Here is a 26,870-nt window from a genome sequence, read left to right as displayed (position 1 = left end):
TTGTCACAAACTGCATCAGGTTATTGTTTATCTAAAAAGAGATAAGTAATAATGCTTTCCTGGCTTCAAGTGCCTTCCAGATACATGTTTTATAAATGCTACACAATAATCTTCAGGAAAATGGTGATGCACTGTGTTACAATAGTCAGGAACATCTGCAGAGGCCAGTAATTCTCTGATTATTCTATAGGTTGGTCTTCCTGCAAAATCTGGAGTTGCTGGTGGCATTCTTCTGGTTGTTCCTAACGTCATGGGCTTGATGTGCTGGTCACCTCCTTTGGACAAGATGGGCAACAGTGTTAAAGGAATTCACTTTTGTCATGTAAGCAGCATTGCCCTTGGGGTTTTTTGGTTGTTTGGGTTTTGGTTGGTTTTTTTTTTTTTTTTTTTTTTTTGCTTTTGCAGCTGATGTTTACGGAGTTTCAGTTGGCATAGCTGAGATCTAAGTGAATTAAATGGTGATTTGTGATTGTTCCCTACAGAACAAGTTTCATTGATTCAAGGGTGAAAGTCTAAGAATAGATATTTGCTTTTTAGTAATAAATAGCACTTGAATTCAGTGAGTGTTAAAATATGATGCCAGAAACGCTGTAGAAATCTGTTGTGGAAAAGCTTTGAAAAGGAACACTTCATGAAGTAACAAAAGTGCTGGATGCCAGTATATTGCATTAAAAACTGTAGAGCTCTATTTATAGACTTCTTTCCCTCTCTTGTCATAAAGTGCAGTTTTCAAAACACGGGAAATGCAACTCTTATTTCATTGCAATAAAAGAAAAAGATTGTAATGAAATATTGCCGTTCTGATGTATTTTTAAACTGATTTTTGTAAACCATGTGACATAAAAGATGTCTTCATACATGATACCCAGCTGTTGGGCAAGCTCTTCCTAGCTTTATGTTGTGCCAGTGAAAGGGCTGTGGATAGTCTGATGATAGCAGCATTAGAAGCAGGAGAGATTTTGGGGATGACTGTGTAATGATTAATAAACATGTTTTATGGGAGAGGAGAATGTAAAAAATTTCTTCCTTTTTTCTCCCTAAAACTACCTTGTAATGAATGATTGCTTAATTATAAATGGGAGGTTGAGCAGCAGTTAAAACTTTTCATGCTTCTATTTATCTTACATTCGTACAGCTTCAAATTAAGATGTTACTAATTCTAGTTTAAGTACTTTAAATTTCATATGAAATTGTGCTGGTAACTTAACTCTAAAATCCTGGAACAGCAGGCTAGGTGAAGATTTACTGCGTCAATTCTGCATTCCAATGAGACCCAAAAACTGATACATGATCATGGCATACAAGTAACATGAATGTAACATTCACTTTTAAAAATAGAACAGCGTTGCCAAGTTTTGTAATTACAGCCTTTCATGCTGTAACTCAAACTGACTTAGGATCCATTATGTCACACATTTCCTTGTTTCATTCTTTAGACTGCAGTTTGATGTACTGGACTAGCCCAGGCTATTCTTTCTGCTCCTGAAATGTTCCATACAGCTGGAGTAGGAATTTATTAAAATAGGTATTTTGCAAATTGCTCCTTGTTTCGTTCTTCGTTAGAAGGAGTTTAAAGGTATTATTAGAGCTTTATCATATAGTCGTGCAATGTTTAAAGGGCCTTACAGACATGGGTATTGATTTATTAAATCAACCTCTCTTCTTACTGGTTTAAGTTACTAGGATATGATGCAAAATGTAAGGGGTAGTATTATTAACGTATATGCATTTGGCTATCATATGCAGATAATAATGCATGTTCTTAAATATTTGCAGGATCTGGTTTCTTTGTGCAATTTCCATAACTACGATAATTTGAGACACTTTGCAAAAAAGCTTGATCCTCGCAGAGAAGGTGGTGATCAGCGGGTAAGTTACTGTCTGTGTTCAGTGAGTATTGCTTGTAGACTTCAGAAGAAATATGGAAAAGTTCTTCTCTAAATGCCAAACTGCTCAATGACATGTATTGCATCAAAGCTTTCAGATAACGCAGTTAGTGCACATTATTAGTGGACACTTGCCTGGGTGGACCACACTATCACAGGGTTTTTTGTAGTAGAATTTCATATTAGAAATGAACTCCATTTCATACAGTTCATCTCCCCTGCTAGATTAAGTAGATGGTATCTGATCTAAGTTGCAAAGAGTTTTACTGTACTGGTTGCCTTTAATAAAGACTTGACCAGCTGGTGGGCTTAGCCTTTCTGTTGGGTGCTGCAATGCAGGAGATGTGTTTAGCTTTATTTTCATGGGGGTATCTCTGACCTCACATGACCTGCTGAGAGTTGCACAGGCAGTGAATTCGGGCATGAATAGTGCTGCAGACAAGAGCCTGTTACTTAGGGAGCAGCGTAAGCAGTCTCTGGGAATGAACTGAATCCACTCCAGCTACACAAAAGATACAAGTGTGAGGTGTTGAGATAAGGAAAACCTCTTTGTTTTCAATACCATTAATGTTTTGACTAAGACATGAAGATTTCAATAGGTGAAGTAGAATGATTTTTAAAGTGCTTCTATTTGCATGTATACATCTAAAAAATACCCAGTTTTGAATTTGATTTTTTTATAAGTGGAAAAGAGAAACTAAGAGTTTATGTGAGGAGCTGAGAAACTTGAGTCTGTTAGCAATGACTGCAAGTATGGATTTTTTTTTTTCCCTTCAAGTACACTAATAAATAATGTATGTTGCTTGAACAACTAGCATTCCTTTGGACCAATGGACTATGAGAATCTCCAGCAAGAACTTGCTTTAAAAGAAACAGTATGGAAAAAAGTGTCACCTGAATCAAACGAGGACATCTCCAGAACCGTAGTGTATAGAATGGAAGGTCGGGGAGAGCAGAACTAAACGAATGGGTTCTGGTTTCATTAAATTCTTCATTTTAAAAACCCTCAAGCATCTCTAGATTTAACTTTGGTTTGAATATTGTTTACCTGGTGTTTCATTTATATATACATTTTGTGTAAATTCTGTATGCTATACCAAAAAGATTGTCAAAGTTCAAGGGTATGTGGGGAAAAATCATGTGCAAACAACAAACCCAAAGCTGTAAACTGACTTTTGTAGTTACTTAGAACACGTTTAGTTAAAAAAAAAAAAAGTAAAGGTAAATCTTAGTGTTTTCGAAGATATACCACAAAAGTGGTATATATCTGTTTATTTTTGTTTATATCTGAGAATTTTAAGTATACAAACTTTTGAGGCTGAGGAAGAACTTGTGTCCACTGAGCAGGGTCAGCATGCAAAGATAGAATATTAATTAAAATATAAAATAGTGTTCAACAAAATACACCAAATTCCTGAATTTCTGAATAATTGTATATTAAGTGGAGATGGGTTCTGAGTCATATTAGTACCACATCAGGGTTTTTTTAATGTCAGCTTTCAAATTTGAGCAGAAACAGACCCTTTGCATATGCCGTGCTAGTGAAGACTATTTTTTCTTTTAATCAGACCATTAATAATTATTAATGCTAATGTTGTAATAAAGAGAGCAAAAATGCCTGGGCAGGAGTGGGAGAAGTAGGGAGGAGAAGGAAAAAAACCTGTCTTGTTTGCAAGTTAACTAATGCAGCAGAGAGATTTCTGACACAATTATTTTGAGTGTCTCTCTTGCTGCTTGTGCTGCCAGCTGGTAGTTATGACTCAGAAGTCTGCCTTACTAATAGTGCTGTGCTCCACCCTGGAAAGGAATGTAAGCAATCTGGGGTTTGGAGTGGTAACCAACTGAGCAGTGGGCAGGAAATATGTTCAGAGGGAAGCCGATAGGTAGATCTTACTAGAACTGTTTACAGTTAACTTACTTTTCAACCATTAATGCGTGTGCATGTTTGTATATGAAGATGAGAGGTTTCACTTACTTACACACGAGCAAATTCTTGAGAACTTATCATTAACTGCTGCTTTTTGAAATGTTTTTGAGTTTGCAGCTCTGTCAGCTTGCTGAGAAAAAGGACTTGCATTTTTCTATAGGCAGCTGCATCTCTTAAACTGCATAATTTGATAATTTGAGTATCTTGAGTAGGATGTAGCTCCAAATGATATATTTAAGCTTCAGGTAGGCTCAAGAGGCAGTTCTGGACAGAGGTCAAAGACTTGCTAAATTCTTAACACTTGTAGGAATTAGATTCTTAATAATGCTAAAAATCTTAGAAAATCATTCTCTATAAAGTTTTCTCCTTTATAAATTTGCAAATTATATGATATGTCCCATCTCTAGTACACATCACACAGAGTCCTGGTTTATCAAACTGGGGAAACTTGTCCAAGCAATGATAAATGGTATTAGCTGGTAGAGGATTTTAAGAGACAGTGACAATTCCGTAGGAACACCTTCACCTCTTCTCCCTGCTCCCTTCCCCAGTCCCTCTCCCTTTTTTTGTTTATCTAAAACTCCAAAATGTTGATAGGTGAGTTTTGCCTAATGGCAGAGTTAGTTTTTTCCTGTCCCTTTTTTGACCCATCCGGGTGTTTATGAGTTTAGGAAGATGCATAAAACAGAGCTTATGTTCTCTGAGAAAGCAAGCTGCTCTTGATTACTCTGTTTAGGTATTCTTGGTTTTGCATAAACATCTGAAAAAGCTCTGACTAAACCCTGAATTATCTTCATTTAGCAGAATATTGTAAAAGGATGGGCTTCCTGTCTTTGAAGCCTAGGATGAAAATATTTAAGCAAAACAGCACAGAACATAAATTTTCAGTGAATTTGATGCCCTACTGGGATGAAGAGGTAAATCTGTGGTGCAGATGTCAGTAATAAGTGTCAGTCATGAATTGCTGAATAATAACTGTTTTATATTCTTATCTCTGATGATAAGGTTAGGTTTGTTAGTGCTTATCCTCAAAATAAAGGCAAAGTCTTGAATTATAAAAATGTCTTGCCTGTTTGAGGATTTTACAGTAAACTAGTAGCTACAGAGACATAAAAAGTATTCAGATCCCACAGAACTACTTTACCTGAAATGCCCTCAGTTGCAAGAGGGAACATAATGTGTCTGTGCTGCTAATGAAAAGTATTTACAGTGGTGACGTTGCTGGATGCATTATGGATTTAACTAAAAATGGAAAAGGCAAGATGCAGGATTTGCTTGATCTGATTCTACCCACCTTGATTTTTAGTACTGTTTGAAGCCACTTCTAAAGATGTGGTTGAAGATAGAAGATTTTTTCCACACGCAAAACTTGTGGTAGAGTCAAGTCCTGCATGGGAAATACAAAAATAAGGAAACTACTAGGTCTTTAATATGCATAATAAGAATATTTAGAGTACAGCTTACACAGTCTTTAAATAAATAAATATATATATATATATTACAGTTCTGTAATATATGCTTTTGAAGCCTGCCTCAGAATTGAAGGCAGCTTCTAGCTAGGAGGGGTCAGGAAGAGACTCCTCTGACCCAGCTGTTCTTTAACTTGCCCACACTTGTAGTTTCTTGCCCTGGCCTGCCATGTGTGCAGAAGGCTCCTCTTCATGGCAGGGCACCTGGGCAGCCGAGGCCAGGGCTGGGTGTGCCGAGAGGCGTCACCCATGATGGGCAGGTGGGAGAGGCCGGGGCCACAGAGTTTTAGTCATTCCATGTGTGAAGTCTGCAACGGTTTTAGTGTTCACCTGTGCTACAGTAATAGCAATTCTTGATATTCAAGCATTTTAGCTGTTTGTTTGTTTTTCTTTGTCAGCATCATTAACATTTCATTAGAAATGTAAATGCTTTTTAAAGTTTTATTTTAGCATTTGTGTTGTACCTTTTGGCTCAGTTGTTAAGTTACCTGTCTCGTTTTCCATTTTTCATTTGCATTGTATGTTATTTATGTATCTTGATTTCCAGCATGCTTATTTTTGTATTGTTTAATAAATTTATTTTAAGCTGATTTTTATTGTATTTTTTTTCTCTCAATGGAGAACAGATTTGTTCAAACACGTTTTTTAGATTGAAATTGAGATAGTGAGCACTCTGTTCTAAAAAAGATTCTGAAAAAGTAGGTGGAATAAGCAGATTTAGTTAAACCAGTCACTGAAAACTTCCTGAAGATTTTGTAAACATTTTGTGCAATAATCTAGTTATTTTTCTCTTTGAACTGATGTCTTAGAAAGTGGAAAGCAAAAATCAAAGAAGCAAAACTTTGTCACCGTGGCTTTTTTGATAAAGAAGTCCTGGTGCAGTAGAATATTAACATCACTGTGTATTTGTCTGGTTCTGAAGATACTGATTCAGTCACATAGAAAATGTATGGTTAGTGGTGCCAGTGCCAGCATAGTAACTGCTGATCCTGAGCATTATGAAGGGAAAAATACAGCTTGTAATAAATCCTGTATAGCAAGGATGGGTCCAAATCCCACATTGTTTTGGTAGTGATGGTGGGGCCTTCCTATACTGAGGATGGTCAGAATTGTTAATTTAGCTTTTCTGTAGACTGGTTTATAAGCTGAAGTTATTTGTTCTATGGTTGTAAAATTAGCTGTATGTTTATTATACGTAAAACCATCGCATATCAAAAGAGTTTGTTCTCTAAAAGTCATAAAGATGATGGAAGGAAAAAGAGTAGTAGGTATAAAGAAAGAGCCACAGGTGATTTACTGTAAAATTATTTTGCCTCTTATATTGTGGTTTTCAGCATGTATTTGTGTCAGAAGACCAGTGGGTGGGTAGATGAATAAAAAGGCAATGGATTCAGAGGAGGGTGGGTGGGAGGTGGGGGATGGATTATGTTGGTTTTTTATTGCTCTTATATCTCTTGGTCTTGATACATACATGTCATTGATGCACAGTAATTTGTGAACAAAGGAATTAATTATGAGCGTAATTTATGTACGATGTTTTAGTATCCTAAACATTGTTTGTAGGCTTTTACTGACTTTTTTTTTTTAAATTCTAAAATGTATTTCTGTAGATTATTTGAAGGGAGCTCAGAATCAGTTATTGCAGTGAAAGAAGAAAAAACTTGTTTCAGCTGATGTCATATTAGAATGACTTTATGCACCGAATAATTTGCCTTCAGTGCAGAGTCTTGTTGAGGATTTGAGTCCACAAATGTCTGTAGTAGTTGGAGGGTTGGCAAGAGGCTTCAAATTGGGTAGAAATCTTAACTAAAGCTTTGTTTTTTCATCATGCTGGCATCTTGTCTGTTCCACATTTGTCCAGTCTGGAAAGGCATGACTAACTAATATATGTAAAGACACGGTTGAGTCATGCACAGCCCCATTTTCTTTCAGGAATTTGTGTCCCAGTATGTTGAATAATTTAAATAGTCTAAATTATTAAACTACCTACCTTGAATCAAGTGTGGTTTCTGATTTGCCATTTGCTCCTTCTGGAGAATGTTGTGTGCAAAACAGAAATGCCCTCTTTTCTTTGATTTTCATGTGAGTAGGAGTTAATTTTATTACTGGCATCTAATCCTGCTTTTGCAGACTTTTGGTATCACTTGGACACTGAGCATTTAAAAGGTTTTGCAAGACTTGAGTGGCACCGCTCTGCACATGGTTCAGCTACTCCTAAAAATGCCACGTGCGTTTCTTCTGCGCGTAGCAGGGGTACGTGATGGTCACATCTGAGGCTGCAGCTTAGCTGAATAAAGCCTAGAATGGAGTTGAGTGGCAGAAGTGTGGTAGGGGGAAGTTTGTTGGGTATTTTGTTTGTTGTTTTTTACCAGTTTAAGCAGGACTTAATTGAGGCAATAAAGCTGTCACTGGTGCTTGACTGAGGACAAGGCAGGGGGATGTTTGGAGAATAATAGACACTTTGACACCTCAGCACTAAGGCTGAGGAGGAAACGGGGTTGTAGGAAGGACGAGGGGAAAAGGAAGTAATTCTAGAATGTTTTTCTATCCTCAAAAATGTTCCAGCCAAGCATACTTTGATGTATTTTATGTGCTAGGCAGGCACGTGGAGCAGCATATCTGCTGGAAGGTGCTGCTTCCTGTTTTAGCTGCTGCTCTGCTCTGATTCTGACTCAGCTGGCACATAGCTGTGCCTTTACGTGGTTTTACAAAATTCATGTGCACACTGTGAATTGGAAATTTATTTTCATATTGTATCTTTTCTTAAATCAGGTCAGATTTACTTAGCTAGGTGCAGTTACTGTAACCTATCTGTATGAGGTGCAGGAGGCACTAGTGACTGTAAGCAACCTGAGAAGGAAACCATGAGGTCACAGAAGCTGGGAGGGATCTCTGGAGATCTTACAGTCCAGCCTCCTGCTCAAAGAACCATCTAGTGTCAGTTGGATCATGTTGCTCAGGGGCTTTGCCAGTCAAGTGTTGAAAACCTCCAGCGATGAGGTTTTGTCATCTGGCTGGGTGACTTATCCCAGTGCTTTAATGCTTTGATTGAAGAATTTTTTCCTAACCTACAATTGGAATTTTCCCTTTGTAGCTTGTGATGGTGACTTCTGTCATTTCACTGAGCATGATGATTTTACCACCATGTTGTAATCTGTTGGCTTTTAGGGAGTCCTAGAAGTGGCATAGGTAAAAATGGCTTTTGGTCAGCAGTAACTAGTATTTTCACTTCCTGCTGTATTTTTCCTGCTGGATTCTAAGTATTTTTTCATTATGTCATTGGAAATGAAGTGATTTAGGGACTTGAAAAGGCCATATTCCCTTTATTTTTCTGCTGAAACCCAACAGGCTAAATGCAAATGTGGAAGTGTGTAATTTGCTGAGGGATGGCATGTTACTGTTAGGACCCCTTGTGATCAGAGCGCTTGTCAAAACAATGAACTGAGAACACAAGTGGAGTGATAGGAAGAGATAATGTTACTCATTTCCTGTTGATGTCATTCACTAGCCCAGCTTTTTCCTTGAGGCAGGCAACTTTATTGTTTGTTCAGGAATTACTCATGCAATAATCAGGGGTTTTTTGGACTCATAGACCTGCCTTTGGTTATATGTGTGGCTTTTACTTTCTGAATGGAAAGTACATTTCACACTTCTTTTAAAGGACCTCTCTCTTAAATTTCTCCAACTTGTAATTATTGCAAGTCAAATAATTAAAATGTAATGTTGATCTGAGAATAAACTGTTTTGGTTAAACATGTTTTAAAAAATCCCCACTCATGCCATTGCAGAGCAGGATTAAGAATTATGATTGAGGACATAGAGAAGCAGGCTTATCCAGCTGAGTACATTTTGTCCTATATACCAAGGCTGATGGGGAGTAATATGACTGTTTGCAGTGTTTAAAGATAAAAGCAGGGAGGCAGAAGATTTGATTAAGCTAATAAATATTTCCAAAATGAGGAAAACAGGTAAGGAATACATAGCCTAAAAATTAGAAGAAGATTTATAGCAACTTGATCCTAGTATTTAGAAGGAGCCTTCACGGCAAGAGTAGACTGCAAGCATCTGGTAAGATTTCTCCATTCTGCTTTCAACCGGTAGGGTGGAGTCAGTCTGTTTGTAGTGCAGGTGCCTTATGTCCTTTGAGAGCAAAATCCTTTCTTTTGGGAATAATTCCAGTTCCAAGTCTTGTATTTAAGAGTAAACTGTCACCCACAATTTGTGAAGTGCCTACAGGCTGGAAAGTGGGAGCATTGCCCCACTCTACTCTGTTGTGTGGGTGGGTATCAGTGTGTCAATAGGTCCTTGAAAAGGCAGACATCCTTTTGTCCTGTCTGCTTAACACAGCTCGTGTCACTAAAGCACCCATCAGCATTCCACTTGATTCATGTGACTGTGGTTGATCCCAGTCCTTTGGTCCCAAATCTTGCACTGTTAGTGATGTCTATATCCATGACTTCAAAGGCTCTTGTTTTTTTTTCCTGCACCCAGGATCAATGGCTTAGCATTCATTCCTCTTTTTAAGGTTTCTGTATATTTTCCCTATGCTCTTTGTTGCAGAACTGTTAGCAGGGGGTTAGTCTTTGAAAAGGAGCTACCAAAGTAGGTATCGTGACATTTCTGTGATAGTTTACTGCAATAATTATTTTACCATTTTTGAACTACCAGCCACCATTATTTACTGACAAAATGTTTCATTGCTGATGAGAAATGCTGAAAAAGTTTGATAGTGGAGTAAGTGAAACTTTTTGAGCGCGTCATTTTCTTACATAACTTGGATGCTTTGGACATGGCAGCAACATTGAAGTATTGCCGTCCAAGCTGCTGATGGCAAATGCATGCCACCTAGAAACGAAAATTTGCTTTGTCTTTGTCTTGTGACTTGAAGGGTCTAAGTCTTTATGCTTTAAATCTTTCACTTGATCTAGTAAACTTTTTGTTGAAATGCTTAATTGACCTACCATTCCTTTGTGATACTGTTCATGGCCAACAATGCAGCAGTAACACCTTTGGTCATCCATGACAGGAGCCAGGTTGGATTTTTCTGTGACTGACTCCCTCTTGTTAATTCATGGTTCTGTGGAACTGCCTGATTCACTGTTACTCACTACTGCTATTCTAACTTGGCTTTCCTTATTAGGTGTTCAAAAACCTTTCTTGCTGGCACAGTTTGAGTTTATGGATATCCATGAAAGGTCTTTTAAAAAAAAACCCCAAAACCAAGAAAGTAGAATCAGCCAACTTTAGCTCTTAAGTCTAGTGAAGAATGATTAAATGCTCAGTTGATATTTTGGGGGTCTTTTCAGTGATGTGCTTAATTCTGTTGTTTCTAAAAGCAAAAAGTGTGATAATTCATTGGTACCAGAAGAAATTGGAAACAGCAGGTGGAAGCAAGCATGGCCATACTCACTGTAATCTAGTGAAGGCAGCTTTGGTACTCAGTTTTCTCTCTTCTTCCCAGTATTTGTACCTTCTGAAATCAACATAATCATTCCCAAAATTTAGGGATGGGGATGGGTATACCCTATGAAGCAGAGTATAAGACATCTGTCAGAAATTGTTAGTGAGTAGCTCTTGAGATCAGCTCCTCTTCTGCCAGGCTCTTCTGTTTGTCCAGGCACACATGTGCACAGGCAGGGAAGCTCTCCAGTCACGACATTATCATCTGAGCACTGCTGAAGCTTCAGCATTGGGTACTGTAAGGCCTTCTGTGTTGAAATATTTAGGATGATCTGTTGTTCCGGGATATCTGTGACAGCAATATTGGCTGGGTCCATCCTGGTACCTGTTCTTGACGCTTCATACCAGGCAGTTTTTCCTGGAAGTTTCTTCCAACTACAAATTCTTGGGATCTAATACTGATGGAGTCAGTTGGTCTGAATCTTGAGCTCTGATTTCTGTGGGAATTTTTTCTGTGTACCCCTTGAACCCAGTTCATCATTAGTTGGTTTTATCTGCTAGAAAGGAGAAATACAAACCTAGTTTGCTTCCCACAACATTTCCTGCTGTCCTGCTCATGATGATGGCACTGGAAAGGAGAAACTGCCCCATCTACACACCCTGGGCGTTCTTATGTAATATTTGCTAGTTAAATTGGTTTGGAATTCCCTGATTCCTGGGGGAGAGGCTTGTATGCAAGGATCCAATTACACTTTGCTTTGTGTGACCCACTCTCCACCTTTGGATATCATGTTCCGGAGTCAGGATTAGTGAATGGTTGTTTCTTCTGCCTCCATCAGGGGAGGCAGAGGCAGGAGTGGGGCAGTTCAGGAATATGGCTGGCCAGAATAGCCTTGGCTCACCCTGTGGGGTTTGCACATCTCGGGAGTGGAATAGATGGGCATGAGCTTTCTGAAAGAATCTCAGTTACTGAAGGTAAGTAGATGTTTCACTTACTCTAGTAAACATTTTTTTTAATTACTTAACTCTTAATTCATCGTAATTAAATAGTCTTACCTGTAATTTAAACAGCATCAGTTTACTAATACTTCAGAATTAATCAATATTCAGAACTGTAAATAACAAGGCATTGCAAATTCCCAGTGTGTGTTGCCATGAAACAAGGTCTCTGCTTCCGTCGCTTGCCGTCATCAAGGGCTGTTCTGTATTTCAGGCGCTTGAGTAAAACCAAACATAGCATGAAGCAGACTACAGTTGTGGAATCACAAACTATATTGGAAAGATAGATGATTTCAAATTTCATTTACAAGATTCTAAATCTCATTTAGCATTTAAAAATTAGAATAATTAAATGTAATAATCTCTGAGCATGCATTGGCTGAATTAATTGCAGAACTGAGCTCAGTCCTACCTATGGCTCTTGCTTTGTTCTGTATGAGTCAAAGGATATTTTTGGACACTTGAAGAGCTTGCACCTCCTACCTGATAGTGTTCAGGGTGAGTTCACAGGTAGAGAGATGATGTGTTGAGAAATACCAGTGTTACAAACTCCTTCCAGAAATTTGTGTCCACTTGATGGCCATCTTATGAGCAAGAGGTTGGTGTTGGAAGAGATGAATTCTGTCTTTCATGGCTCCAAATGTGATTGGAGGAAAAGTACCTCCTGCTCACAGTTACTGCTTCCTGTGTCCTTAAGCTCTTTCCATTTTATGCAAACTAGTACAGTAACAGAGAAGAAAAAAAGAAACAAGCACTTATGGTATTGTGCTTGTTGTTAGTAAGTATCATTTTGAGATGGTTTTGAATACCTCCATTAATTTAAAGTATTTTGACAAAAAAAGGACTTCAGGCAGAGATGGACAAGGAAATGCAGGTTACTGTAACATGTGGTATCAATACTCTTAATTATTTGCAATTTTGGGTGGCATAATCCAGTACTTATCTTGAAAAGGTTTGAATCAGAGAGAGATATGAATGGTAGAAATCCATTTGATGCCAGTGGGTGGAAGAGGGGAGCAAACCACCTCTGCTCAGCCTTCCCTCCAGGAAAGCTGCACTTCTCCTTTAGCAGCCTTAGCCCGTCTGTTTGCCAGTAAAGCAGGCTGACAGCTCTTCTTAGGCTGGAGAAAGGGTCCTGGTGTCAAGAGAAATCTTTGGTGTATATATTTGGTTTATTTATTTCTTACATTCAGCTGCATGCACGGCTTCTGTGACAAGTTCCAAGACTGAGCTACTGGTGCAGGCTTGTTTGAATGTTCCTGTATCTGAACTGAACCTAGTCAAAACTCCTCGCTCTGTTTTTGGATTTTAAATAGACACTTCAGGACCATTGAAAAAATTTTTTTTTGTTAGTGTCTACCAGCTAGTTCAAAAATGTAGGAAGTCAGAAGGAGAAAATGACTAGCTTTATTCTAAAAGATTGGATTTGGATTTGAAGCAGTGTGAGTAGTTGAATTGCAAGAAGACATTTAAATGCCTACTGGGATTTTGGCCAGCTTTAAGTAAAAATAATTACTAACCGGTGTGCTGGCTTGCCTGAGGGTTTTGCAGCTCTGGCAGTGCAGTTGGTTTAGAGCTGCTTTGTGTTTGGATACATGAAAATACAGCCTCTTGTGTGGCTGCAGTCTAGACATCACTCATGGGAGAAGCAGCTTTTGGTATATGCATGGGTTGTGTTTGAGCAGGGCTGCTGGAAACTGGAGGGAGGAATAAATAGACGTTTTGTTAGTCTGTTAGTTTGCTATCAACAGCACAACCTATATGGATAATAGCTGTGCAAAAGGCATTTCAAGTTAATTCCACCAGGGAGACTCCAGAAATAAACTCCGTGGTAGCAGCTTTGAGTCCAAAAATAAACGCTGCGCCCACAGCTCGTAAGACTGAAGGAGCTGGGTATCGTCCTCTGTCCCCAGCTGTGAAGAGGGAGGACCTTGCACCATCTAGAGGAAAAGAAAGGATAGTCCAAGGGTTAGAAAAGGGACTGGGAAAAAACCCTGACAAAATCTTGTTTCCTGTATTAGTTTTAAAACATGTCAGAGTAGATATTGGCAGATTCTAAAGTTATTTTTGCACTTTTGTCACATTACATGAGGAAACAAGGATCAGTAGTGCAGAAAATAGCCTAAGAGGTGGTGGAAGTCATCAAGAAGAAATTAAAGTTTTATGTAACAACTAGCCTTGTCTGTATTTTCAAATATATCAATATTTTAATGTGTGTAGGTATATGCATTAATTTATTCACACATCTGCTAATTATTTATAGTGTAATGGGAACAAAGACTCTTTCAAGGAATTCTACCTTTAGAATTTCTTAAGACTCTTGTATTTGTTTGAAGTCAGGGCGGGAGGCTCTGTCAGTGTTGGGTTTCTGTAGAGGTACATGGGGTGATTTGATCACTTGCTGAAAGCCTTACTTTTGTGTGCTTCAGGAAGTTATTTAGAGAAATTACCTCTTCTTGTGTAACTGAGTTTTCTGTGGAATAAGGTAATGCTGAGGCTTAATCCAGAGGCTGCTTTGAGTGCCTTCAAGGACTGTCCATCCCTAAAAATATTCATGAACAGAACCTCACTGGCGAGCTCTGAGGCTACTTCAGAGCCAGCCCTTGCCTGGGTGGTCACTTAAACTAGTCTGGGATTCATTTAGTGAATAAAATATGGCACTTAAGTCTGGGAGCTGTGTCCTGGCAGGTGGCTGGCAATGGAGTGGGGCAGACAGGTCAGGTCCTGGCTGTGAAATGGAGGTGATGCTTGGCTGGGCTTGGAGGGCTTAGAGCTTGGTTGGGTATTTGTGTGTAGTTCAGTCTTAGTTTTTACTTTGAAAAGTAAGTGGTTTACTTACCCTTAGGTAATAAGTTCTACTTTATTTCATGGGAGACAAAGCAGAAGCTCAATTGCAAGAACAGGCTTTTGACTGAGATTTCTTTCCCTACGAAGTACAACTTCATATTGAACAATGGTATTTTAAAGGAAAACTATGGCTGTCTCTTTTAGACCTGAAGAGTCTGAATTTTTTTCCCAACAATAGCCTTGTATGTAGACACTGGAGAGTAGGTTCCAGGTTACTGAAAATTAAATGTAAATACAAACCTGGCCTGTTTGTAAAATAAGTGATCCTTCTGAACATACAGATACCTGCATTCCACTCTCAGTTCCAGCCCCGGTTTATTTTTGTCCTTTTAGGGACTACTACCTGCATCCTAGTTTCAAAGTTGAAACCCCAAAATTCATTTGGGGCAGGTTTGAGGGGTTTGTTTTCTGTTTGTTTTTACTTTATTTTGAAACCCTACATGCCGGGAAAAAGCTGTCTGAAGGCCGTGCTTCAGCATAGGTGAGCTACAAGTTCAATGTGTAAAAACCGGATGACTAAATTGTTTACTTTGTGCTCTAGATTTACTTTTCGTGGTATCTGTAGGTCAGCGCTGCTGTTTCAGAGTTTATATTGGCATCTTGGGTTTCAAGAATTGTTTTCCTTTGATAAAACAAGCATCTAAAAATTCCGAAGAGCAGGAGGAGGGATTGCTTTTTGCTGCAAGCCCCGATGACCTGCATCAGGGGACCAGCTTTAGGAAAAGCAGCTGAACAGTGCTACTGTGAAAGTGGATTCCTGTTGATTTTGGAGCTTTTATTGCTTTGTGCAGTCGCTTGTGGCTCGCATAAACTCTGCTCCTGCCTTCCTTGTCAGGCCCTGGCCGTTTGCAGAGGCCATGGGAATAGGCAGAGTGTGGTGCAGTCGGTCTGTCCCCTCTGTGGATTGCTAATCCCCGTTCACTGGACGAGTGCTCACCTTGGGCAGCTTAGCAGTCTATTTCTGCGTTTCCGAGTTAATGCTGCGCTGATCCGGATTAGCTGTGTGCTGCGAACAATGGATGGAGAGCCGGCGTGTGCGGGGCTCCTGGGCTCATGTGTCCCCTGCCAGGCAGGGTGGGTGGCCGCCAGTGGGCTGCGGGAAAGCACGGAGCCTCCTGGCTGGAACAATGTGCTGCTGGGATGCGCTGTTTGGAAATGCCACCTGGCAGATTTTCCGTGTGAATAGGGAGCTGTGGAGCTGTGCTGTGTCACCCTCGGTGTGGGCGCAGGTGCCCCAGGGAGGCAGCCAGGGTGTCAGACGTGCAGATTAGCTGTGCTCAGCGCCGCTGGGGGTCAGTGGCACGGAGAAGTGTGCCTTGGGGACACTTCCAGACGAGCTGGGCTGATTTCCCTGGTGTGCTCTGTGCTGATGAAGAGCTGCAGGACTGCATTCTGATTGCTGTGCAGCCCTCCTAGGGCTGGGAGCCTCTCAGGAGCCTGGGGAGCACATAACCCAGAGCCCTGCTTGTCTGGGACCCATTCTGAGATCCCAGTGCATCAGGCCCTGGGGTTGGTGTGATAGTCACCTGTCATTAGGGAAGTCAGGAGCTGAATTTAAATCCCAGTTTATCTCTACAGCTCTGTGCTGTGCAGGGGAACTTTTAAAACTTGGTTATTCAAGCCAGTTGGCCAGACGGGCAGGGTTCCCCAGAAGGAAACATTACATCCCATTTTAAGCACAAAAAGTGGGATTTGAGAGAAGAGCGTGGTTCATGTGTTCTCTCAGCTAGCTCTACTCTCTCTTTTTAACTCCTTTTGTTCTATTTGAAAGTCTCCTCTGAGCACACTTGGTCTGGTGCACAGTAAAGGTCAGATACAGCAATGTTCCTGAGAAACAATATCCATTCAAACCTTTTTTCCTCAATATTTTGAACATCTCTTCAGAAGTCTAACCTGGGGCGTCATCCCTAAATATCGGGGAAAGAGCATTGCAAAGTTTAGGGGAGTTGTTTATTTATCCTTGTTTGTATTGCCTTGAGCAGCACTATTATGAGCTATAGGGCTTGACTGTATTGCTCAGCCATCTGGAGAAACGTAAAGTTGGAAGTAATACTTTTTTTCAGAATGTTAATTCTGTAATGTTTTCAAAGAAATTGGAGAGGAATTGCAGAGCATTTTCAGGAAACAGGGCACAGTAGGAAATTAAAGTCCAGATTCACTGACCTTTTTAGCTAAGGGCTTCTCATGGAATTAATCCAGCTTTGAGCTAAATTAATTTTTTCTGAAGGATTTGCTTTCTGTACACGTACAGCTGTTTGGCTTTTCTCTCCTGAGCCAAGTGCAGTGCGGGGCAGAGGCTCTCCCTGCCGTGCTGGAGGCATTGCAGTGATAGCAGAGCAGGACAGAGCCCTGTGGTGACAGGGACACGTGGGCAGGGACAGAGCACAGCGCTGGTGTGCTTAGCTGCTTGGGTTTGGCTCCTACTCAAGGTGTGCTTGTTCTGCATTTGTGATGAAGGCAGTGGGCAGAAGGTGTCACGCCACTCTCCCTTCACCACGAGACCGTAGCAGTTCATTTCTGTCTCTGGGCCTGCATTTCCCATCTTAATGCCAATAGCAATGTCAGTGTGCTCTCTGTGAAGGGTTTGGAGAGGTCTTCTGAGGATGGCGTTAGAGCCGGGCAGTGACAGATGTGCTTTTCTTCAGTTTAAAAAAAATCCTCTAAACTGGTCTCTGTTAAGATCTCAGTCTTGTGTGGGCATTTGCTATTAGCCATCATGAGATTATTTAAGTAAGTCTGGATTTGGGTGTGCAGCTCAAGTAAGGAAAGACTGTTTTGTTACCAATACTCCACCAAGGCAATTCCCACATTCCAGCCAAGCCTTTCAGATCAGTTAGATGTGTTGACATTTCACTTGAAATAAGTAACTTCAGCATATTAATACTGAAGTTAAATTTTTCTTTTTTGCATTAAGTTTTTCCAGTTGGTACACAGAGCAATTGAAAACCACCCCAGAAGCTCTCATGTCATGCCCAAGTCGTTTGTGCTTGCAGAGAAGGGGGTCACAGCCTGCACTTGCTGTGTGCTGGGCCACGTGCTCCCTGCTGCAGTTCCTGTGCATCCGTTCACGTCAGCACTGCTGCTTGAAGGAGGCTTCTTTAAAACTTGCAGCATAACCAGGCTCAGGAGATATTTAAAATAACTGTGATAGGAAAGCTTTGGACGAGGAGTCGCTTTGACACTCAGTTTCCCGTTGTAACTGTCAGTGCTGTAGCTCGCTGTAGCAGTTTGTCCATTTGGGGTTTTCGGATGGTGTTTTTTCCCTTTCGTTTTTTGCCTTTTTGGCCTCCGTGTTTATCTGAAATATCTGCTGCAGCGTTGTGACTTCCTGCCGCTCTGAAGTCCGGCTGTTTCCTTCCTTTGACGTGACCTCAGTGCAGTTCTTGAGCAACAACAGTCTTGATTGTTCTTTCTTGAGCTGCTCACATCCTCACCCACAGACTCAGAGAACCATTAGCTGGAGAGGTACCTCTGGAGGTGTTGGTCATTTGGCCACCGCCGATGTGAAGCAGGACTTGAATCCTTCATAGCTTTGTCCTGCTGAGTCCAAGACCTCTAACACCTACTAACCTGACAGTGAAACTGTGTTTCTCATTTTTACCGTTGAGTGACATGAGTATTTCTGAGGAACCTTTCCTTGCTGGTTTCACTGCCTGGATAACGAGGATTATACCCAGTGCTCAGGAAGGAGTGCTGTAAAAAGAGGGTCTAATTGGAGCTGAGTGAGCAGTGCTCTGTATTGTTGGCATGGTGAGAAGAGAGCTGCCAAGTTGCTCTGCTTCAGTGCACGCAGGTTTTCTCTCCTGATTGACAAAAGGTGGAACAGTTCTGGTCTGGGTTTGATCCTGCCATGCAGCTGTATGGCAGTGTGTGACCCCTCCAGCTCATGTGAAGCAAAGGGACCCCATCCCTTCTCCTTTTATTAAATTTTCATAGTTAGGGAAGTACATGCAGTAGGAAAAGGTAATTCATGGCTGTTGGGTTGAAGGGGAACTTTGTTTCTAAACATTAGGGAAGCTTGTGTTCACCAGTACAGTTATCGAGACACCAGCACTGAATGTTCATGAACCACTTGGTGAGAAACTCACTGACAGTGTCTCTAAACACTTAAATTAGTTGCCTTGTGCCCTACTTAGTTTGAATGGATAGAGCTCATCTGTCATCTTCACTATTTTTTTCTCCCCTACAGTTAAAAATCCCCAAATCGTATGTTTGCTGCTGCCACTTTGGAGTTTCTTTTGCCTTTTGATGTTTTTTGCAATGAACCTGTTATTTCAAGCTAGTACACTGTGAGTTTTGGGTAGAGAATTTGTACTTGACTTTGTGGCAGCCTAAGTGAGATTCTGCACAGATACAAAGCTTATGGCAGCAAGTGCTGCTCACATAGTGGGTTTTTCTCACTGTAAATGATAACCTCTTACATGATGATTTAGTATTATGCTGCTTCCTTGAAAACTAAGGAAGACCCATAAGATGCTTGTGGAGATGGTATATTCTTACTTTGAGTTCAAAATGAATTTTGTATTTGCAGATTCACTTTTTATGTGAACTCAGTAAAACTTCTGTTGTTTATGGCTGCCTTCTTAGCAATTTAATTTCATACTTTATAAAATCTGTTAATTTTTTGGCCTGGACTATGCTGCTGTTACAGCAGAGTGCAGTTATGGGGTTCAAGGTGTGTTTTGTTGGTAGCAAATCCAGTCTAATTCTTCTATAAAATCATTAAAGTCTCTCTAGAAGCTGGAGGAAGTTGTTCCAAGTGGATTTTTTCAGCTATGATGGCCACACTTGGCTTGTTCTAGCTTGAGTTCTTCTTTGACCAGCTTTGGGTAATTACTCTGCTAATAGTTGTTCTGCTTAATTTGTTGGGTTTCTCCTGCTTTTTGTATCCCATTACTTTTTTGTATTGGACAGGGAGCAAATTTCCTTCTGAGCTAAACAAGCAGAGATCTTTTTGTCTGGACTTGTATTTCTTTTTGTTTTGATCTGTCAAGCAGTTCAGTTTGATAGTAACGTGACGTTTGATTTTACTTGATTTATCTTAAGGAAGGAGCAGCTTTGACCTCTCCCAGATTGCTGAGAGACATGATCTAAGGTGATTGTGTTACAAAGCCTCAGGAATCTCTGAATTACATTTTGTCACGTCGTTATAGAAAACAAAAATCGCTTTTTAGCAAAATGTTCAGCTGAATGCAGGATTCTGGGTTCTGACTGCACTTGGAAAGTTGTTTCTTGAAGAGAGGAATGTGTGCTATTTTTATTTTATTACTTTAATATATATTTGCATTTCCCAGAAACATCAAGAATCCCAGCCAAAATGGTCAGTTGCCTCTGAAATGGTTTTTATGAAAGACAGAGTGTATCCTTTGCTCATCCCAGATCCTGAAAAGGGAGAGTATTCAGCACCTGTAGGACCTGAAACATGGGAGTGCCGCCAGCCCGGTCTGCCTGGGGCCCCAGCAGCTTCTCCTCCCAGAGAAGAGCTCCTGAATCACCTCGATGAAATGTAGAGATTATCAAACTAAATTCCCCTTTCACACCTGCATTTAGTCTGCAGCCCGGTGCCTGTAACAGATGCTGTCTCTGTTAGAGGGTTTGGTATTTCGGCGTGGCTGTGGTGTTTCCTATGGAAAGCCCAGGGAGTGTGGTTGGGTGGTTGCTGCCCTGAGCTGGCCTTGCTGATGCAAGTCCGTGTGTCTGTGACACTGCAGCAGCAGACCCCAGCCCTGCAGGCTGCTCCCAGGAGCTCATTCCCGTGCTCCTGCAGCCCTGCTGCTGAGCCAGGGCTGGAGAGGGGCTGAGCCCAGCATGGGGAGCTGCCTCTGGGGCAGGAGGGCTCAGCTGGGGTGGCTGGCTCTGCCTCTGGAGCAGGGCCCTGCTGACCTGCTGAGGAGTCTCGGTCACTGGTTTGGCTTTTGGCAGAAACTCCAAACAAAAAAATCTTTGTGGGAGGAATAGAATCACTCAAGGCCTGTCCTCTGTAACACTGGCGAGGAGGGTCTGGGGCGTGATGTCAGGTTTGCCACAGTTCAAGGTGCTGCGGGGTCAGAGCTGAGAGAGCCTGACCAGGGGCCCAGCCTTTGGAGCCAGTCAGGTTTAGGGACAGCCCAGGGGGGCAGAGCCCCTGAGAAAGGAGGGAGTCCTACAGATCTTAAGCCTTACAGCCCTCATAATGCAAACTTAAAAGGAGCTGCAGGAGTTTGTGGGTGCTGGAGTGAGGGTGGCTCTGTGTTCCCTTTGTATTTCCATCCTGGCCTTTGTGCCTCCTCTTCCTTGTGCTTCGGTCTCTCCTTGCGTCAGTGCATATTTGAGGTGTAAAAAACAACAAGCAATTCCGTGGCTTTGGTTTAGAAGAGGCGCAGATGTTGGCTCGTCTGTGGCCCTGTGAAAATACGCCAGTGTTCTTGCAGAAATCTGTGGGAGACTTGCTTGTGGGTGGAGAGTTTTCATTCTGTTCGTTTCTCCTCCTTGTTGCAGAAGGTCAGTGCAGCATCAGCTCCTTCCTTTATCTCTGTTGCTTGGCTGGTGGCAGCGACAGAGCTTTGTAGACTCAGAAAGCAAAGCAGCATTTAGAAAGTTTACTGGAAATTACTGTGAAATGGTGCCTAGAAGTGGCTATGTCAGCTTATGAAAGAAGCTGATGTGGGATGCTTAAAACCATCTAGCTTGTCATTTTTGGCTCTTGTTAAAACCTGCAGAGTTGTTATGGCCAGGATGTATTAAAAATATGCATGGGACAAGGTTGGTGTAGCCTGACAGTATCATTTCTTACTAGAGTAATTAATACAGCTGAGAAAAAGCACTATGTACCTGAGACTTTACCTGTATCATGCTTTAAGCCCATATTTATCTAAAAAAATGCAACTTTGTCTGCCTGGAAACCTTGCTTATTATGTAACAGAATCGCTTAAAACAGTTTATTTGAGGAAAGTCTGTATGTTGGATGTATGCAAGGATAATCTGTAATATGTAGAAAAAAGGTATCATTTCTTCTCTTCTGCTGACACAGATTTCTCCTGGCATTAGGAATCTTTGCAGTTAATAATAATAATAAAAAAAACCTTACTTTTCCAGAATGAGTTTGCTTTACAAAGGAGTTAATGGTTTTATAAGTTGTGCAGCGTGATGCTGTCCATGCAATTCAATACTTTTGTTACTGGGAAACTGAAGAGAGAAATACGGTTTGCCCATAGAGCAAGGCTCATATTTTTTACCACAATAGAGCAGAAATTAATTTGTTTTAGTTCTTTTACTGTCCTTAATGACTTCAGCCTTGGAAAGACAGACCATGCAGTACTGGTAGTAAAGCAAGCTGTACTGCAAAACGTGGTCAGGCAAGAACAATTAACAAGTTCATAAACACTGGACCAACTGGCCATGCTGGGTTTTCTTTTTGAGGAAAGAAGATCAGTAAACTGGAACTTAATCTTTCTTTGTAGGTGAAATCTGTGATAAATCTGCTGTTTGCTGCCTACACAGGGGACGTTTCTGCACTCCGGAGGTAAAAATCATTGGGGTTTGGGAACAGGATGCTGCTTGTTTGGTTCCTGCTGTTGTTGTTGATTTAGGAACATGCACATGCACTGTGTCTGTGTGGGGGACATGGAGCTGCATGAGCTAGAGATTGAGTATGTTCACCCAAAACCCAACCATCAAAAAGAGTACCCTCACACTATCTTGAATCCCACTGTGTTCCATTTCTTTGGATCACAGTAAAATAATTTCTTTAACCAATTTTTTTATAGTACTGGCAGAAAATCCTACCTGTACTCTCACCTGCTTTAATACTCAATTCTGAAAGTGCCACAAAAATTCAGGTTGGAAAATGTACATGGTTATTGGACAGGTTAGGACATCAGCTTTGCTTTTTAAATCTGGAAGAGAATCTGGCAAAATTTAAAGTAATAATGGTAGGAGACTAAATAAACATTAATTTGGCTAGAATATATCTAAATATAGTTAGTGGGTGGAAAAGTGTGTATAGTTCAATTTTGCTCTCCCATGGCACCATAGTGTGAAGCAAGAACTCTCCCAATCCCTTAATGCTGCTCAGGATTTTCCGACTTGGGAGACTTACTGGGATTTTCTCATCTGGTATAAATTTCCTTTGCCTTATGTGGCTTAGCTTGTCCGTGTACCATTTTAAATGAGGTGTGTTGACTGTTATGTTTCCTGCAAAGATGCTTTATTTTTCTTCATGACGACTAAAGAGCAGAAAAAAAGAGGCACTAACGTGGTTTTTAGAGCCAAAGCCCCTTTCATTATCAGCAAAGATCCGATGTGCTCGTGATGCTGCTTACATCCTCTTGTGGCAGAGCGATACTGTTCCATGCTAGTTTAGTAACGTGCTTTAATTATGGAAGACTTGCCTCTGCAACCTCTTTTATTTTATTTTGTTTTTTAAGGTTTGCTCTGTCAGGAATGGATATGGAGCAAAGAGACTACGACTCACGGACAGCCCTGCATGTGGCGGCTGCAGAAGGTACTGTCTCCTCACACAGCATTTGCTGTCTGTCTGTCTGCCTGTGGGAGGGGGCCAGCTTGCTTTAGAACATCTTTGCTGTCTCTGTGTGTCTGCTTTTGTCTGTACAGACATGGATATATAGAAGTACATGCACTCACAAAACTGCTTTTCTCGTAGGACATGTGGATGTTGTTAAGTTTCTGCTGGAAGCATGCAAAGTGAATCCTTTCCCCAAAGACAGGTGAGTGTTTTTATTGCTGCTTTGGAGGAAAGATGCTCCAGTAGTCCTCATGAGGAGGAGGTGCCTGTCAAATAAGAGTGGAATGTATTGAGCCAGTCCACTGAAGCGGGGGGAATGGGATCCTACTGATTCTCTGTAGGTTCTGCAGACTGAGCAGGAATAAAAAATGAACCGCTAAGCCCTTTTTCAAATAATTTCATTATTTGAAAGGTTATGCTCAGCTTAATGAAGTAGTTCCACAGTTACTGAACTGAGTGTGGTCTGTGTGCTGAACTATTAGTGCAGTATGTAAAGAGCTAGATTTGAGGTGCTTTTTGGCTCTGTGCTTAACGTGCTGATCTTAAAAATACTGTGCTGCTTTTTGTAGGTGGAATAACACTCCTATGGATGAAGCTTTACATTTTGGACACCATGATGTTTTCAAAATTCTTCAAGAATATCAGGTCCAATACACGCCATCAGAGGATAACAACGATGGGAAAGAGAACCGAACGGTTCATAAAAATCTGGATGGCTTACTATAATCATCTTCAGCTAGATCCTAAGAATCAAATCACTTACCTATTTAATTGTGGTATGCATAAGTAATGAAGAGCGTGTGTGTTTCTATCTGATAGTGGTATATATTTTACAGAAGTCTCTGTTACTTCAGTGTTACGTTGCAGGAGTTTCTATACGCACAGGACAAATCCAATCTCTTCAAAAGAAACAAAACCAACTAAGAATCTCCCTCCATAATGTGAGCAATATTACCTCATGCTGCATATAATTGATGTATAAAAATATTTAGCTGTTGTTGGCTTTACTGTGCACTATTAATTTATTTTTGTGTTCTATGTGAACTCTAGTCCGTGGTCAGGAACTTTTCTGCTGAATTTTTGTTTCTTTAGCCTTCTGTTTCCAGTATGGCCAGGATGAGCCAGAGTACTGTCAGGTATGAGCGTCAGTGAGGTTTTTTGAAAGCTGAGGATGCTGATGTACATTTAGGCTGGGTGTGTTAAGTAAGGATCTGCACTTATCTTTGGGAAAAAATAGAGAAAAGAATTCCACGCAACCTTGTTTACATACTATAAATATCACAGAGTATATAGGTGACACTTGTCAATGGTCTTAGAGATAGTCTTGTCAGGGAATGTGTTTTAAGGTTTGTTTGACCAAATGACGTAGGGGAGTGTGACTTGTAGCACCGGTGTGTAGTGGGATTTTTGTTTTGGGAGTGTTTCTCTCCGTTCCCTTTGTCTTGCCTCCCTCCTCTCTCTCTCCATGTTCAGCTGCTAAAGTACTTCCCTGTGGCTGGGGAACGTGGGTGCTTCCACTCCGTGCAGGTGTTCCTTGCAGGTATATTTGCACTACAGCAGAACCCCTGGGGGGCTGACAGGTGCTGCTCCTGGTGGCTGTGCCAGGAGCCAGCAAGGGCAATGGAAGTGCTGGAAAGGCAAAGAACTAAACCAAATACTACACGCCAATCTGAGCTCATTTAGGCTTGTAGTGAGGAACACAGATGGAGTGAAACAGCTTTAAGGAGCATAGAGCCAATCAAAACGGGAGCAGAGCAGGAGATAAGCCAGGTTTTTGGGTATGTTCTCTTCTTGCACTGCCATCAACCAGGGAGCAGGATATTGCATCACTGGGATTCCCCTGGTGTAGGACAGGAGTTCAGCACCAGGAGCACAAGTAAGTAAATGCCTTTTGTGGTGAACAGTGGAATTCAATTGTCTTGCCACTGAAGCCAGCGTGGCACGTGCCCCGTCATGGAAAACGTAGATGCAGGTATTTGTAGTTCACAGAAGTCTAAAATTGCCACAGCTCCCTGTCCCATGTGCAATTGCTTCTGCCAGTACTGTGGCATAAAACCTCAGAAGTGAGCAGTCACTTAAGATATTCACAAAACACTACAGTTGTTGGACATAGGCAAGAATTTCAGCACAAGAGTTGTAGGCAGGAATCATTTAGCACATGGAAAAGGAGATTGTGCTTGAGAATTGTGTATATGGTGGTTTTTATCCTAGCATGTAGTGTACAAGTCATTAATAGGTCTCAGAGTTCAAATTTTCTGTGTTTTGGCACCAAAATCCTCTTGAAATAATGCCCAAATTCTTCCTAGAATGGCCCAAGCACTTTATAAAGATGATCTGAACCACATTACCCTCCTTTAGCAATGAGTACACTAAGGCTTGGAGAGAAGTAACTTCTCCAGAGCGACCCAGCAGGTCAGTATAGTTGAGAATAAATCCTTTCAAGTTCCTGTACAGTCTCTCGTTGAAATGCCATACTGCCTCCCTGCAGGGAGGACAAGCCACATGGAAAAGTGCTTGGTACTCATCACAAGCAGTGACTGTCTTCATGATGGTGAAATCTTTGAAGAGTCTGAAAGTCCAAAGCCCTCAAATAGCATCTCAAAGCTGGCTGGCATGGTTATCAAACACTTTTTCTCAAGAATCCTACTGTTCTTAAGCTAGTTGGGTTTGTTTTTTGGTTTGGGTTTTTTTGTTGTTCTTCTGAAGATCAGCTGTTTTTCTGAAGGCTTTTAACCCGTTCTCTTCACATCCTGTGTCACAGCCACCCCTGTTGTAACCAAGAACTAAATGAAATGGCCTCTGGCTCCTTGTTGAGCCACACCAGTCACTGGGTAGCACAAGGCCTCTTCTCTGCTGCACTCTGATCTAAATTCCAGCATCTTTTCTCTGGCAACAGATTTATTTGCTTCAGTGTAAAGGAATATTTTCAGATGGATCCTAGTTCAGAATTACGAATGTCAGTGCTAATCTTCCCTATTTTCCCCCTATTACAACACATCCTATAGCTTCTCAGAAAAATACCTGATTTTGCTTTATTTAACTGACATTGCATTGTTCAAACTGGTGTTTTTAAACATAGGTATATTATATAGTACACATGATATAAACAAACCAAAACCAAAAGAAGGATTTTAACTGAGCTAACATTGAAGATCATAGCTGTTCCTCAACTTAATGCTTTCGTACCGAGTGCTTTTAGCCGGTCTTAGCTTCAGTGCATTTTTGCTGGTTAGTTCTAGTATTTTCTCATTGTGAGAAGATGGATTATTTTGTAATGTTCAATTCAGCAATGCAGCTATGTAGACATGGCATTATTTATAAATATATGCAGTACATTGGTTTGGCTGTTTATCATTCATGACACTGACATGTAGATTTTACAGTAAATAGCTTTTGGTTATCTTTACCAACGCTGACTTCCTTATGCTCCAAAGAAGATTCCCCCACTCCTTTGTTTTTATGTCATATATGTTTCTTCTGTATCACAACCTAAAATTGTTCAGCTAACTTAATGCTTTGTACTCAGAAATATTGTCGTAGTCTTAGCATTAATTAGCCTTTGTGAACAAACTTTATTGTACCGGATTTTTTTGCTTCAGAGCTGGACTATCCGTGACTATATTTACTGGCAGTGTACTTCTGGTCATTGTAACTGACTGGGCTGATCTTGACTTTTAGATTCTGTATTGTGGGGACTAGACAGTGATGAATGTATTTCTAGCAGTTTCCCATGAATGAATCTAAACTTGAGCTGTACTGGTTCTGAAAATGAAAGTTATTTATTTTAAGAAATAAAATCCAGATAGTGTTGCTTTTTACAGCATAATAAATGGAAATAC

General features: G+C 40.8%; 1 protein-coding gene across 2 annotated transcripts in view; it reads left to right on the top strand.

The window, feature by feature from the left end:
- The window catches only part of GLS (glutaminase), a 59,630-nt gene extending 35,698 nt beyond the window's left edge, over window positions 1-23,932 (top strand). The window contains exons 13-18 of one of the 2 annotated variants that reach the window (XM_039555040.1): window positions 191-322; window positions 1,777-1,869; window positions 21,968-22,029; window positions 22,934-23,010; window positions 23,170-23,233; window positions 23,601-23,932. In XM_039555040.1, coding sequence (XP_039410974.1) covers window positions 191-322; window positions 1,777-1,869; window positions 21,968-22,029; window positions 22,934-23,010; window positions 23,170-23,233; window positions 23,601-23,757 — 585 coding nt within the window. In that variant the 3' untranslated portion in view covers window positions 23,758-23,932. Of the gene's footprint in view, window positions 1-190; window positions 323-1,776; window positions 1,870-2,701; window positions 4,485-21,967; window positions 22,030-22,933; window positions 23,011-23,169; window positions 23,234-23,600 lie in introns of those variants that run through there. The other variant, XM_039555041.1, reaches the window with a different exon arrangement.
- The last annotated feature ends 2,938 nt before the right edge of the window (window positions 23,933-26,870 follow it).

This window comes from Corvus cornix, chromosome 7, assembly GCF_000738735.6.
Source record: "Corvus cornix cornix isolate S_Up_H32 chromosome 7, ASM73873v5, whole genome shotgun sequence".
In the NCBI taxonomy this organism is placed as follows: domain Eukaryota; kingdom Metazoa; phylum Chordata; class Aves; order Passeriformes; family Corvidae; genus Corvus; species Corvus cornix.
The sequence above is the reverse complement of the archived record's forward strand: the minus strand, read 5'-3'. Positions and strand labels throughout refer to the sequence as shown.